Here is a 17166-nt window from a genome sequence, read left to right on the forward strand (position 1 = left end):
TTCACAATTTTATTTGTGACAGCTCCGTTGTCCTGCTGATAACTTACCTGAAGCGTTTTTGTTTTTGTTGTTTGGCGCGTATTCCGACAATCGTCAGCAAGTATATCATTCGCATTGGTCACTGTTGTTCGCGTTTAGGTCAGTGGTGAATTTTCGTGAATTTTTGTTGTTGATAGTTATCCAAAGTGGGATCATTAAAAGTAGAACAAGCTACTCATTTTCGTTGTTGCACGTTAATGACGTTATTCGCCTACTTCGACTGGCTTTATTAAGTTGACAGTTCCTTAAAATGAGCTCAGAAATATAAATTTATGGTTTTACAGATTCATATATTTTTATTAAAGAGAGGTCTCGTTTAATATTAAATTTAAACAATATTTAGATTTCCACAGTCCATCGAATATTTATAGCTAAATAGCCCACCTTTTTTCCGTAACAGTATATATGAACATGGTAATTAATTAATCAGCATAAGTACTTTTACAGACTTTACTTTAACCCGCTTCACTACAGAAATACTAATCTCTCCATTATTTTTTTTTACTTACTTCTAATTTCATTTTCAATTGTCTGTTTTATATATATGTGTGTGTGTGTTTACTTAAATTTGTATATATAGGTATATATTATTATACAATATTTATACTATGGTTGAGGGTTACGAACGAGCGGGTTCACGTACATTTCACGTTTGTGGGCCAGGTTTTTGAGGATACTGTTTCACTTTAAATATATTTGCATGTACGATTATGCAGGAATTCACTACTCGCCAAGTAAATAAATTAGGTTGGCAACTGAAAAGGCAAAGAAGTTTAAAATTAAAGCAAAAAAATATACTTCATAAATATGGAGAAATTTCACTGTCAAAATAAGTTTGAAACTTTCGCATATATTTCAGTTCAAAGAAAATATAACAAATAATACCAGAAAACTCTGAAATAATCTATAACCACATATGAGTATTAATTTAGTAAATTATTGCTTATTTCCTAATTAAATGATAGATATTATAAAAAAACTTAACTTTTCTATAATAAATTTGGTTTTTAAAGTTAAAAAGTACAGTTTAACGTAATGTAAGGATTTACTAAAATTACTTTTTTCTACATGGTAACTCTAAAATAATACTTTTAATTTATACTAGGACTTAGAAAATTTTATAGGGACACATCATTTTATCATTTAGTGATTCATTTAACCCTTTTATGGGAGAGACAATATGTCCACAAGTAGTAATTGGACATTTAAAAAAACAAGAGTTCGGAATAGGGTTAAGATACAAAATAAGCATGTTTAACAATATTTGTACAAAATATATGTAATGTGATATTTAAAAATATAAAAATATTACTTAAAAATTCGTTCTTCACAGTAACAAGCTTATTTTAGTTGGAAAAAGTCGGTGAGATATGAGTTTAATTAATAATATGGCAACACTGTTTATTCACTTCCACTTTTAATCAATTTCCAGTCAAGGAAGATCTCTTACTCCTTTAAAACCGATTTCGAGGCACCGCCATTCAACCGCTGTTCTGTCTATGGTGTAGTTGGGAAAGCTATAAAAACCTGTGTACTATATTTTTTAAAGCATTTACCATTTTGTTTGCGCGCATAAATACGCGACAAAAATTTACATACTATTTTTCGTAATACAAATCTCAAGTTTATAATTTCGTCATTAGTGCTTGGAATTATTGGAATAATACAAAATTGGTTCCTTACAATATGACTATGAACTATTTTGTTAGTTTTTCTTTTTGTTTTTGTTTACAATTGCACGTGTTTTGGTAAGAATAAAGCCTAAGACTTGCATATTCCGCAGAGCATTCGTTTTGCTTTTTCTATCCCATGAAGGGCTTACGCAGACGCAACAGAACAGGGTAGTGTAAGTCCTCGTCGTACAAACCGGACGTCATCATCAATTCCTCGTGCCGCTTCCATATGGTCTCATTATAGCGCTGTGTTATCTCTACTGCGAAGCCTCTTCGCGTACACTCACTAACAAACATCGCCATGGTTTTTCCACGTCTTGGCGCCATTATTATCGCCTCACCTCTGGGTGCCATATAATACCAAATCGTCTCCACCAGCGACGAGCGCGCTTCATCGAAGAACAGGCAATCGGCGGAGAGAATGACATCGAATTTCCCAGCCTCCGCCGTAGCACGTGCACTCACATCCTCCCACTTGAGCACTGAGCACTTTGTGTAGCAGGCGAGCTCATTCAAGCATACTGTCTTCTTTACATTCTCCACTGACACATCGTTGCCATCGGTGAGATGCACCGCATAAGGCTTAGCGTACTTGGAGAGCATAAGCCCAGCTAAGCATGTGAATCCGCCACCCAATTCCAATATCCATTTATCACTATACGTAGCGACGTCGGATAGAACGTAAGCGGTTAATGCCTCCTCTGAGGGCCACACACAAATGTTGCCGGTGTTATTGAAGCCCATTAGGTCACTGGCTGTTAGCTGACGCTCCACGTGATGTATGTTAACGGTGAACTCCTGCTGACCCTCCCCATCGAGCAACACACTGTATTTGTACCAGTTCTCCGGTTTGCCCAGGCAGTTCAGTGTCATATGATCTTCGAAGCTGTCCTGGCGCAACAAGTCGAATGACTTGAAGCGACGCACCGAGGCCGTTTGCTCCTCACCGAACTCCTCCCCCGACGACGAGACTGTCTCCTCGGAATCTTTGCGCAATACTTTCGCTAAAATCTTCCAGCGTTTGCGCGCTGTATTCGCCAAATTGGGCGTGGCTGGTGGTGTTGGTGGCAGCACAGGTTTAATATCTCTTAAAGCTTCATTTGTAAGGGTCGATGGCTGGCTCACATGCTTCGGCGGATGGTGTGCTTGTTGTGGCGCTTGTCGTTCTTGTTGTTGTATGAGATGTACACCATTCTCTTTGATGGTGTTCAGTGTGTTGTCAATGTCGTACTCGAGCATTAGCGATATCGACGAGAGTTGTTGAATGGCGGAACTGGCAGCGACGGCGGTGGCCGACATTACCGCTGTGGAGTCAATGACGTTTGGCGATTTGTTAAAATTTTGTACAGAAGTCGACATTTTCTAGTTCAATTACGGCCGTAATTTGATTTTTTGACGTTTTAGTCTAGGCTACGATTGTTTGTTTCTGATATGATTTGATTATGACTTTTGATTTGAATGTTGACCAGCGAACACTTCTGGGTCTGCGTGTGGAGTCTGTAAGAAATAAGCGTGATGCTGACATAATTAAAGATTCATAACTTGTAAATTAACATAATTAGCGAAGAATCTTTTAGGTGTCGTCATTTTTGTTTAGCATTTTAAGGGATTAGCTTCTAATAAATGTTAGTATATGTTGTGTGCGTTTACGATTAAAAATATAAATTGCACTCTAATGGAAACTAAAGACTCTTATCTCAAATTATATAGATTTTATATCCATTCTTAGTGTTTCCGCCACTCAATTTGCTTTACTCATTCAGAATTTTTTATTTTTTGATGAAACTTTTGCGCATAAAACCGGGTATTTGGCATGGAAATGCGAAAGACGCCCAAAGGCAAAAACGAAAATCGAGAAGAAATTATATGAGAATTCGCAAGAAATCTATGAAAAGATTGCACGCCTGCAGCGTCTTTGGTTATTGGTGTTTTTTGAGTAAAATATTTCAGGTGGATTTTGCTGCGTTAAAGCGTGTGAAGTCCTGCAACATTAAATGTGTGCTGAAAACGCTGAATGTTGTAAGTGAATGTCGACAATATAGCAGCTGCTTGCTCTTCAGTTGTATGTAAAATATTTATTAACATTGTCTGACTGCTTTGCGACTGCTAAAAACTTTGATTTCCCCTCACTTATTATATTCGAGCGTGATTAAGCTTCTTATGGTGTATAAAGTGGACGAAATGGTAAATATTTTATATTATATATCACTTACAGTTTCAGTTTCAGTTAAGTGTTTAAATATTAATTTGTTTTTTTGTTTTATTTCTCGCGGCCATACTTATGTGGGCACTTCTCATATTAAATTAGCAATCAAAAGGTTTTGTTAGCCAAACATTAGTTATTGCTTTTAAACAAAAAAAATATATATAACTTATTCTTTGCGACAACTCACTGGATTTTTTTGTTTTTCAAACTTTTTATATTCTTTTTACGAACAGTGACAACACTGAACTCAAATTGGGTGCGAATATTTATAAGCACTGTTATGAACTGCCTAGTAATGCTAACAACGCGCTAAAGACGGCCAATAACTACAAAAGTTAGTAAGAATTTACCTCTGCTCAAGCGCTGTCACATAGAAGGGCTCCATTAGAACTCTTTATATACACAATATTTTAAGAACTTGGATATCCACTGAAAAAAACCATTCGAAAACTCCTTAAAATTTTTAAAATGATAAGATATCAAAACTGCTCTTTTTTTTTTGGAGAATAAGCAGTAAAAGGTTGTATATATGTCGTCGAATGAAATAGCCAGCATAACTATAACTATTTCCCCAGCAACTTTCAAATTCGTTTGCTTAAGTGCTAAATCACACTTGTGGAAACGGGAAGATTAAGTACTGAAACCACAAAATCTAAATCACCACGAGACAAAAGAAAGAGGAAGCACCTATGAGCACCACAAATGGTATCCATTTCACCAGGCCATTAGGTGAGGATTTATGTTAACAACGCTGCAAACAAGTAAAGTAGTTCACTTGCCACACTAGCCAATGAAAGAAAAATCCGTACACATATATATGAAAACATATAGACATAGAAGGTAATATAATCCACACTAAAGTGTTTTTGTATGTACATGCATATATGTATGTATGGCGAGAGTAAAGTTTGCTGTACAGATCGACAGATAAGTTGCCAGTATACCAGTCAAAATACCAATAAAACAAATTGGGAATAAAATCAGATGACGAAGCCAACAATCCAAACGCCGTCGAGTGGAACCACATGGAGCACGTTTTCGCAATAAAATCAATATTTTTGGTACGTTCTCATATCTAAAGATATATATATGTGTGAGTATACAAATGTACTTGTTGTGAGTGTGTCACTAAAGCGAAATCAAAGCATAATTCTGAATTGCAGCACCCGCATTACTGTTTGCGTGACTAATGCGGTAAGAAATTTTGAAGTAAAAGGCTTTAAGTGATAAACATTAAATATTGAAATGATAAAATGTGATATTATTTATTGGCTGTGGGAGTATATAGTTACATAGATATAAATTTTGGACTTTGTTGAAAATGCGTTGTATGATTCATTCATTTTCAACTCTTTCCCATTTATTATCATTTTGTTGAAAGCTGCTGTTGTCTTTAGAGAGTTCAAACATCTATGTAACTAGACATTTAAGTTATAAAAAGCTATGAAGTGCGTATCAAATTGAAGCAAATGTGCACTTAAATATTTTCTAAGATATAAGGTCCCTGCTTGCCACATATTTATTGCCAACCAATCGTTTTTCTTATAACCTCAGTTATTACAGTTCATTCCGCACATTTCACTTTTGCCATCGGCTCACATTCCTCGCGACGGTAGATCAAACTGCAATCACTCTAGCAACGACCAAAGTTGTTGAGGACTCGAAAGAAAACTTTTTACCAGCAAAAAAAGAATCGACAGCTGCCACAACGTCATGCCACGTTACACTTGTGTAATTACATACGAATTTATACACGTTGATACATATCCATCGTGTCAATGGTGCTTTTGTTTTGCCGCATTCATACTGAAAATTGCACACTTGATGGCCCCTCTTTGCACCTCCGGCTGCATTCAGCAAATAGCAATGCAATTCAAACTTTATAAGTTCGCCGACAAAAGTGCCGTTATGTAGTGCAGCTCCTTACCGTATTGTCTTGTTGTAACGGTTTTTGTTGTTCTTTTATTTTCATTCTTGTTATTTGATTTGCTCCACTTTTATGTGCTCAGCAATTCAGTTTATTTTCTGCAATTTCTCCCGCAGCAGTCGTCATCATATTTCAACCAGTGCCATAGCAAACTATTCGTTGTGGTGGTTAAATGGATGCATCGTTGTCTTAAGCCGGGGATATACGCACATCTTCAGTAGAATCGCTAGTCAGTTGCTTCTATAGTTCTCACGATAGAATGCATTTAATTGCCGCTTTGGCGGTAGGTCCATAGTGTTTGCCACTGCCATTTTATTGCGATATCATTTGAAAGTTAATGGTTGCAGTGGGCAAGGACTTTCATTACCTCAAAATATTTAATTCTACTTAAAAACAAGTACACAAAAAGTTTTTACTTTATTTTTTATTTAACAATTTAAATTTTAGTATTATTTTTTATTAGATGAAATTGCTTTATACACTCATATGTGTATCATTAGATAATCTCTTTCAGTTGAGTGCATTTACCTTTTAGTTGCGTATACGCACTGTCAGCTATTTTAATCCTGAATTGTAATGAAGTATAGTTATTGAGTGTCGAAGAATACTCGTAACTGGTTCACAGCAAACTTTTTTGCTATTAACTGAAGTGGCATAGTTTGGGGTGAATAAATTTTCAATTGAGAAAATCTTTCGAAATTATTAAATATAATATAATATGGCGTATTGACAGCATTCATTAAAATGCAAATAGTTTTAATGAGTTCATTCATTTAGTTTCGCCAATATTGCCCATTTTATTTAATCAATGACACTGACCAGACTTCGTTCATATTGAAAAGTCTTAAGCAGATATTTCAAACATCCTCATGCCAGCTCAATTGAAAATATTTATGTAGCTGGTGAGCGATATTTTTACGTGAACCAAGACTCGCGCGCGTACAAAAGACCAAGTGAGGACTTGCATGGTCATCGACATTTTCACTGCTCTTCTTTGCGATCTCTAGCGTGCATTGACCGTTAAATACTCGTATATTATGTAGACGATTATTCTCTATCATTTCTTTATTTCTTGAAGCTAAGTATATTTTCATACTATATACACATATTTTCAATATTATGCCTTATTAGCCTTTAAAGAAGTTTTTAACACACATCAGGCAAAAATAAAATAAATTTTACTACTTTAGAAATTAATCATAAACAGTAAAAACTTATTTTCATTTTTCGAAATATTAACGTATCCTCTAAAATATGTGGTATTATTTCGCGAGCAAAGTTTTTGCAACAAAAAAAAGTCGATTTGTTGTGTTGTATATATGAGTATATAATATATCATCAACAATACAACTAAACAACGTCACAGCTTAAGGTGCAGATTTTCCCTACAAACCCACAACAAAACAACCAAAATGTCCAATGTGGCTAAATCTGGACTTCAAATGACTATAATTTACACTAAAAATATTTGAAGGACATCGCATGTTGTTCAAATGTCAATGAATATCACTCTCCGCTTCACAAATGGCAATTTTCCCACATAGTTAATATACAATGTACTAATGAGGGCACGTCAGTCACATATGGCAGCTAACTAAACTAATACATGCATACTCATGATTATCGATTTCAAATTAATGTTTAATGGAAGGACATTAGACTGCCCAAATGCACACCCACGCAAAAGCACACACAACCTTATGTGTGTGCTGGAATACTCAAACCTTTAACCGAATTTCTAATGGAAGTTGCGGTTGATTGCTTATACATATGTATGTGTGCCCACTAATGAAAGACACACACTCATAAACGAAATACCAAAACATTTACTTTAAGACACATTGTAGATAAAAGCGAACCACAAGCCATACAACTGTTGAGGAAGTTTCAGTCAGTTTAGCACGAAAAAGGAAGAAAGTTAATGAAACCGTTAAACACACGCAAATAAACAATTAAAACGAGCCACGTCAACAACGGAGAATTGGAATATAAATGTGTGTGCATGTGCGTGTGCGGTCGCGAAAAGACAACAGGCAATATTTAATGTCAACGCTTAACTGTAGTTTTCAATAACACTCTTGCGGCTGTCGCAAACTTTTATGACTTTAGAAAATGTGTAAGGTGCGTTTATGTTTTCAGTTTTAACCAATTATAAAAATGTATATTCTACAAAATATTTATACTCATATACATACTTGTATCATCTAGTATAATCTCACCTCAGTTTATTTAGCCAAGTCCTAAGCAAACACAGCCGTGAAATCTATATGTGTTTACAAAATGTCGAATGCTCTCAGACGTAATTGTTGGTTACATATACATAAATGTTTGTATACTTATATGTAATTGATTTTATTTTTATAGATATGGCTTTTTATAGAATAAGCTGCAAAGGCGCACAAAAAGTTTTAGGAACAACTTTCTCAATAACGATTATTTTCAATTTATAAAACGTAGAACCTTAAATTTTTGGTTATGAGCATTATTTTATCGATTTATCTTTATAATCTTAATTTAGCACCAACTAAACTCTTAAACAGTCTTCAGAAATACACGTCACATACATATGGAAGTATAGGTAGATGTGTGCGTATGTGTAAGTATTTATTTGAAATATCTTCATGAAAATAGCTCTGGTGTTTTTAGTGTGTAATAAGTGTATGTGTTTTTTTATGAAAATCTTCTAAAGATATTGTAGGCCCGTACCATCGATTATGCTCGATTCACTATACAGTGCAGATATTACATATAATAATGTTAGTTTATTTGCATTCCCTTATGTGGACGCCTTAGTTTTGGCTTGCAGTTTCTCGGGACTGCACACTCGCTCTTTTAGTCATTTCGTCTTCGTGGGTCTTTTGCATAATATTATATATGCAATAATACCGCATACTGTATCCCAAGCAGTCTGGGAGGATAGCATATGACTCACCACATATTCGGAAAATATAGTTAGAGTTTTCCCTAGCTTTTCATAGAATAATCGCCTTTCATGTCGGAATCTGTTCATTTTACCATTAAGTGATCTGCCGTTTCAATACAATTTTCACAGTGCATATGCATACAGTAAGCTGTTTCAATGTGTTTCTATTTATAAAGATAGCCTCTGAAGCAGCCGTGGCCGCATAAAAATTGTGTAACGTACTAGTTCACCTCACCATGTTCCCACATAACACACTCTTTAATATTCGGTATCAAGGAGTGCGTGCACTCTTTATGTATATGTGTATGCAAGTCTGCTTATATTATATTTACATACGTTCACATTTTATACCAAAACGTCTAGCAAAAATTTACCTCTAAACTTTTAAAATGTGTCACAGACATTGTGACTGACATTTAATAGCAACCCTATCCAATGTACGCTGTCTCTGGCAAAATATATTATATATGTTATTGTGAATCTGTAACTGTTGACTGTTTCCACAATTTATTTTACACGCTGTGAATTGTGAATGTGGCAACATGATTGACACGCTCACCTGTTATATTACTGGCACTGGCTACTGTCTAACTTAGTGCCACTTTAAAATCAAATAATCATATATACATGCTTACATACATACTTTGCCTAATAACCAAATATTATTTTCAAAGATACAACTTCTGTGATTTAATTATTGTAAATATGTTGCAAGTGTATTTATCTTAACAAGCTTGCAAGTTAAATTGATATTTGACAAATATATTCACACATAAGTCTATGCATATATTTCTAAGTATGTGTGCGTGTTGTAGTCAATTTGAATTTGAATGAAAATCTGTATTTCATAGCAAGTGCAAACTCATTGACTAAAACAGCGAAATTGTAACGACGACAACAACAACAACAACAACGTAATCATTCAGAATCTCCCAATTGCCTGTCAATAGTGCACACAGGCGCATGTCCAATTACACTTTCACCTGTGCAGTAATTCCCGGCATGTCTATGAGTATGTTGTTGTTTGCGTTGGCGATCTAATTTTGCTTGGCTATTTTATCTATGCAATTGAAATTCCACTTTAACTAATGAGCCAATTTGACGATGCTTTTGTTTGATTGTGCATTTTTATTATTGCTACAAATTTAGTTTTGCTTTGCATTCGACGCTGCTCACATAGTAACAGCTTTTGCTTTTATTTCAATGAATTTGGCTTTTTCATTTGTTGGGTATGAAAAAATTTAGTGCTCGGTAGCTTTCACTACGGATTGAGTAAATCGCTACCGCGCTGGCGTTGTTTTTGCTGTTGTTGCCATTGACGCTAATGTCGTAGCCATTTCGAAGCGTTGGCAGTCGATCTAATGTTGGCACGATGTGATTAATTCTTTGCGACATTCTGTCGTTGACAATGCTATTGCATGATCGCAGATTTGAAAGTTATTTATTTCGTTCAATTAGTAACACAGTGCAGTTAAATACAAAGCAGTAGGGTATTGTTAATCAATCTTCTTTTAAGCAAGTAAGTGCAATTTCCTGGTGGTCATCTCACATACAAATCACTCAAGTTTCAAGTGGTACACGGACACATATCTGCGCAGGTTTATCTATGCTCACGAATATCGACTTGTGTGCATGTGATTGTTGTTTTCTCGCAAGTATTTTATTTATTTGATACTAATTTATTTGGCTCATTACTTTTAGTTTCTACGAGCAATTTACAACGTTGGCCGGCATCATGCAGAATTTGGCTGCCACTCAGCTGCTTGCGTCACACAGTTTTGTTAGTTATACGAACAGTTATGTGTACATATGTTTTATGAATTTATGTTTTATGAATTTATAACTCTTGCAAGAAAATGCAACTGTTTAAATCGCATATCAAATTTTAAATATTTCAGAGCATTATTAATTATTTTAAATTTGTTAGAAATTAATTAAGGCATTTTTTGACATTTGACATCCAGAAGTGCTTAGAGGGTAAAAATTGTTAATTAGTGTAATATTGTTTTTATCAACTAAAACGCTTAAAAAAATTGGATAGTAAATTAAATAAAACCAACCAAAATAAACCCACTATATATTATATATATATATGGATACTGCAAATGGCTTCCGTTACCACACTGAGCGTATACGTAACATTTTGCAGCATCTATGTATAATTGTTATCCTAAAATTGCGATTCTTTACTCCTAATGATGCATCCACACTACAATGAGCACCACTTGCTGCAATTTGCATTCGCGAGCATAAGCGCCCAAGTGCGTTCAGTGTGAGGCTCATTACCATCTTGCTTCTGGAGGGTATAAGGCTATTTATGGCCGGTTGTGTGGCTCAAACAATATTTTAACGGGGCTTGATAGCTTCAAACAGCTACTATGACTAACCGTAAGTTATATTTGTAAAGGCCACAGCACGCATATGCACACATACACACACACACGGGCATCGGAATTTATGGAAAAGAAAAAATATGAAACGCATAATTAAGCTCATAAAAATTTGTTAGCACCCCAAGGCAACACATAATACAAAATAACACAGTATACAAATAATGTAGAAATCAACAGAAGCTAAAGCGATACCAATCGTGCCGATAACAACAATTATAATGAGCCCAACAAAAACGCATTTGTGTTCACAGAGAAGACAAATTTACACAAAAAACACAAAACAGAAGCCACAATCAGAGTATTTTGCTGTGCCTTGTTCCATACATACGCACATACATAGATATGTGCATGCATATATTCTTCACATAAAGACAACAACAAAACGTCAACATATATTTGAACTTGCGTCTCGACGTTTCCCTCCTACGCCCTGGCTTGTTTGCTGCTCTCCACTGATGCCCCGCATTTTGTCACTTGTATTTTTATTTACGATATTGTGTTTTAAATTCAGGGCTCTCCCTAACCCCCTTATATATGCTACTAGCTACTATATGTGTAATAAGCTGCGGGCGTGCAGACTTCAATACAATGGCGCTCTTGTCCGTATTTATTTATGGCTCACTGTCGGCAACGCAAAACAAAACAAAAAAGAATTTCATAAATTTATTTCAAATGATGCAGAACGCTTTCTTTATTGTTGTTGAGTAGATTTCGCTTTACTCATTTGTGAATCTCTGCATAATCGCGCACTGTGTTAAGAAATTCACATTTTATGGTCGTCCATGTGTGCACATGACTTTAATGCCTTGCACTTAGGGACACTTAAAATCAAGATATATAACTCATAAATACATACTTTGAGTTTTTGATAAGTATGCCTTTGATATCTGTAAAATGTAATGTTTTGTTTATGTAACTTATATTGCTATTAAAATCAAGCGATATGCGATTTCTAAGTAACCTAAAATTTCCGTTATTATTATGCGCCGATGAATTGTGATTTTTTTTTAATTTTTCAAATTAATCTGATTAATTAAATAAACATTTATAATAAAGAAAATATTTCAATTAAATATTATTATAATGCAAAATTGTGTTGCTGTTTTTGGTAGCTAAATGTCACGAACTCGTCGGTGTTAGAAAAATTAGAGACAGAGAAAGTCATTAGTCCATTGCAGGAATTAGTTGACGGAAATACAGGTCAGAATGAGGCGTTACGCAATTTATTGTTCCTCAAACCTTATCTATAGAATTTCGACTAAATTTTTGTTAAATATTTGTTTTTTTTTGTTAACATACCTTTATAAAGAGATTTATGGTGTGCTAAGTAAGATAAGTATTATTTTGGGTTCGTTTGTATTCGTGCTCAAACACAGAAAGCAGAAACCTATGAGTCCATGGAAATACGAAACACATTCATTTCAATGAAGCTAAGCTTGACTGCTGCCACACTCGCACCGAATTCGCAATCCCCTTAAGTGCTATTTCACAGTTTATGAAAAGATTGCATGCCTGTTGCAGGCGCCATGTGCCCATGTGTGGAACTAGGCAGCTACATTGTTCTTTGGCTTAGAATTCGCCAGATTTCACTGTGCCACACAACACCTCGCTTTCGCGCTCATATGCACAACAACAAAGCAATAAGCCGGTGTGTACGATTCCACATATTTATGTTAGCTTCTTCCTGATGATGGACACATCTTGTTCTTTTTTATTGCATTCTGCCAATGTGCCATTTCTAAAGCCTCTTTGCTTCATATTCGGAGTGTCTCGTAGTGGTCAAGGACTCGGCATTATTAGCAGCTGCACAGCAGGATCCTTACTGATTTGCATTATAGTAAGAAACAAGTTGAAAGTGAAATAGTCGTGAGGTTGAAGGAAAACATATGAATGCATCAACAAAATCGGCAAGGCTTGCATTATTTGAGAACAGCGAGGTTTCACAGAATCGAAAGATCATTGTACTTGGCTAAAGCCCTATAAAATACATACAAATATAGGCTTTTACACATTCAAAAAAATAGAATACAATTCTGGCCTGTAAATTGTGCAAGTTAGCTTCAGAAATAATTTATGGCTAGAAATCTGCTCAAAATTTATAAGAAATGTCTAAAAATAATTTTAAAAAAAGTATTAAAAATGCCTTAAATTTTGCTTTTTGCCCTCTCATCATATAATGTTTGCAAAATATTAAGGCAACGTAAGCAGAGAAAGATATTAAAATGCGACATTCTAACACAAGAACAAATATGAGCAATCGAGCAATTTTTACAGCGTCCGAAAATATATTCGGTTGAGAGCATCTGCGCTAGCGAAGAGCTTGTCACTTATGTTACCTTTGCATATTGGTGGTCTTTTGGCTCTTGGCACTTTTAAAAATAGGTCTTCTTGCAGCATTCCTATTGAAACCGTGTCTAGACTCGGGAATAAGAAGATATGTGTGAATAAAAGTTAGTTTTGAAGATACCGTAAAGAGCAGAGACGCACAACCAAGCATGCGTTATAATCTGTGGCAAACTATACACAAGCACACACGCGCACACGATTGCCTTGCATGAGCATCGTTGGCTGCATTTCTATTTATGTGTGTGTGTTTGTACTTAGCTTTCTACCCAACATTTTACACTCAATTATGCAATTTTTGTTTTGCGCTTGGCGGGATGTGGGAAGGCAAAGGCGTCAGCATGCCCTACTCCAATACATGTGAACATAAAATAAATACTCATACTTAGCGTTAGCGCTGTTGCTTTTGCCACCGAGTGCGCGCCGCTTTTGCCTCGCACCCTTCGCTCTCGTCAAGTTTTCTATTTTTACAACGCCGCTGCTAAGCTTACAACAAATTAAATTTTATATTCATTGCAAAAAACGCAACGCGCAACACAAAGTTGTGTGTGTGTGTGTGTCAGTGTGTGCAACATAGCATTGCATACATACCTCATTTGTGTATTTACGAGCGTGTGTGCGCTGGCCTGTGTGACTTGTGCTGAGGCACCACAACAAATGTGCAGAACACAAAATCACAGCTTTCATAATTGGTTTAGATGTTTTTTCGTCTGGCACCAGAGATGTGCTGCTTGAGTCTCACTCGCTTGTTTTGTCTGCATATTTTTTGTGTTCTAATATAGTTTGTATTTAATATTTTTCAGCTGAATCTGGGCACGCACTGTCAGCAACACTTTGCACACAACCATCTATGCACTCATGTATGTGTGTACGTGTATGTTAGCGTATACATTCATCTAGATGTAGTTTGTGGCATGTAGCATGAAATGTGTTCTCACATTTATTGTCCGTGTAGAAATGCACGAAATGTACTGTGAATTTGTTCGCTGAAGAAGTATAATTAATGGGTTGGCAAATTGCTTTAAAGGTCAGTAAATTGCTTGGGACTTAATATATTTTGAATACAATCTGTATAAGTACAGGAAAAAAGATATAAAAAAATCACTCATTGGAATGTTGTAAATAAAATGTATGTATAAATAAATAAAAAAGATAATAAAAAATAATTTTTTTCGCATTCTTTTTATTGAGACTTTCGTTTGGATGGGATGGATCATACCGTATTTTTGAGAAATTAAACGGAGTTTTTTCGATTTGCTCCACAATGCACATTGGCCGCCGGAATATTAACTACCATTCGCATTTCAGCGTCGCTTTTGATAGAAAATACTAAATTTCTACTCCAACCCCAATAATTACTATACTTTTTTATACTTAAAATTTAAATTTATCGCCGCCAATTTTCAGCAATTTTAAATTGAAAATATTAGTAATATTTATATTATAATAAATATATTTGTAAGGCTGTACAGGCAATGGCAACGAGTTTATTTAATGATGAGCAGCAAACTGTCCCTCCTTTTCTTAGCATGCTTGCTTGTGTTGAGAAAGGCTCTGTTGAGCTCAAAATCGTTGGTGTCTCCGCTAACTAAATTTTTTTTTGTCTTTTGGGTCCTTTTATAGAAAACACACATACATCTGTGAGATTATAACCACATAGGCACTTTCACTTATAAACTAACAAAATAGCAATTTATTGCGCCACATTTCTGCCATTTTTGTATTTTTGTGCAACAACCACTGCTCATGAATGTGTGCCTCTCAAAAATCGATTTTGTTCAGTAGTAACATATTGAGGCTAATTTTCACTTTACTACCTTAGTGTGACCGAGTAACTCAATTTGCCACATAAAATCCACAACGGCTGCGTTCACTTTTTCTACCAACGCAACTAACTTCAGGTATTGCAGGTCAAGCCGCCACTTCATTGTCCTCTTGTCGCTATTCGCTACTTTTGCGGAATTTTACAAAGACTCAGAGTTCAATGCGAAATAGCAGCGCATACATTTTTCCAAACATCCTTGTATACAAACATACATTCACGCTTGAATGCCACCGCTTGGCTGACCATTACTTTCATTTTTCTATCACACCTAGTTAAGAGAGACCAAAGAGTGAGTGCCCGGTTTCGGGTGTTAAACTTCGTAAAGCAACCTTCCAAGCACGGTAGAGCAGGCTTATTATGTTTTTTGCTAGATTTATGGCTAAAATCTGGTTATGATTTAGTAAGTCATAAAGGAACTCCAATTTGTTGCACATGGCGTATGAGTAACTTTTGATGCTCTTTACTATATTAGAGCCGCACCGTTGAATTTTTGCTGCATGTCAATTTATGTTTGTTACAAATTAATAAGCTGAATATGATTTGACACTTTAATAAAATAATTTTTGAAAGAGGAGAAATCATTCAAAAGCCATTACAGTTAATTGATGGTAATGGCAATACTTTGCTCTTTGTTTTGAAGACATTTTGCTACAAATCCGTAATAGTGAAAAATTTTCCAAAAAAAATCTAAAATTTAATATTATACCCAAAGCAAGAAAATTGGTATTTTTAGCTCAATCAGAAAGTAATATAAGAAACCCAACATGCCGGGCTGGTTTTTTTTATCGTGATATCAATAAAGACCGGCATAATTTCACAACATTCCACATTCGCCTGCTAACTTCTTGACTTACACACTTTTCACGAAAATATTAATCAAATTAAAACTTTCGCTTAATAAAATTAGTAAACTTTTGTTTGGAAAGCCATAATAAAGTTAAAAAGTTTTTTGACTGGAAGCACTGCGCTTAAACTGTTCACCTGCTCGTAGACGCAAGCACATTCAAGTGCAGTGCCTACATTTAGGCTTATAAGCATGTGCTCAAAACTCAAAACTTCGAGCAGCGAACGCTTCAACACTAGCGAAGCAAATTTCGTGCCATTCGACACGCTACCTGAGAGCTGTACGAATAATTGCTGAAGTGAAAGCAGGAAATTCGATGAAAGCAACAAAGGAAAGTCAAAGTAACCAGCAAACAACAAGCGAACAGCTCTGATTATTAGTCTGCATTTGCATGTGCTACACATGGCACAAAATCATGAGAGCATGGCAGTAGGAGTTGGCGCGTGTGTGTATATGTGTATATGTGTATGTGCGAAGCCATCAATTGAGTGCCATATTCCATTGACAAGTTTTTATTCGATTGAACAGCAGTTGCGCTGTCAGGCAATCAGTCGTTTGATTGGCGATATTCGCTGCAAGAATATTAGACGCTTTAAATAGAACATATTTTTTACAGTCTAAAGCAATTCAGAAATGCATTAAACTCGAAATGATATCCTACGTCACATTGAATTGATGAAATATCATTTGTCTGGTTTTGCACTTCAGTAAAGCCAAAATACAGTTTAATGCAAAATTCTTGGTTATTTAGAATATACAAAACTGTAGACATATGTCCAGCTGCAATACAAGTAGAAATTCAAATTGGTGAATCGAACGATTAAAGCAATTGATTGGAATTTTTTAAATGTTGATTCTGCGGATATGTATATTAATTATGAAAACAAATAATGCAACAGAATAGCCAGCCGTTAATACATTGTTTTTGTTTTCATTTATTAATCACACATTGCGTCCACTTTTCCAGCCGCTCGATCGCCCGCCGATCGATTT

The 17166-nt window shown here is 35.3% G+C and overlaps 1 protein-coding gene across 5 annotated transcripts in view; it reads right to left on the minus strand.

Moving 5' to 3' along the window:
• Positions 1–308: 308 nt before the first annotated feature.
• The window catches only part of LOC106620637 (calmodulin-lysine N-methyltransferase), a 32124-nt gene continuing 15266 nt past the window's right edge, over positions 309–17166 (minus strand). For 4 of the 5 annotated variants that reach the window (XM_036369443.2, XM_070107035.1, XM_036369444.2 and 1 more), the window contains exon 3: positions 309–3209. In XM_036369443.2, coding sequence (XP_036225336.2) covers positions 1842–3071 — 1230 coding nt within the window. In that variant the 5' untranslated portion in view covers positions 3072–3209 and the 3' untranslated portion in view covers positions 309–1841. Of the gene's footprint in view, positions 3210–14095; positions 14116–17166 lie in introns of those variants that run through there. The other variant, XM_070107037.1, reaches the window with a different exon arrangement.

The sequence above is a fragment of the Bactrocera oleae genome, chromosome 3 (genome assembly GCF_042242935.1).
Source record: "Bactrocera oleae isolate idBacOlea1 chromosome 3, idBacOlea1, whole genome shotgun sequence".
Taxonomy (NCBI): Eukaryota; Metazoa; Arthropoda; class Insecta; order Diptera; family Tephritidae; genus Bactrocera; species Bactrocera oleae.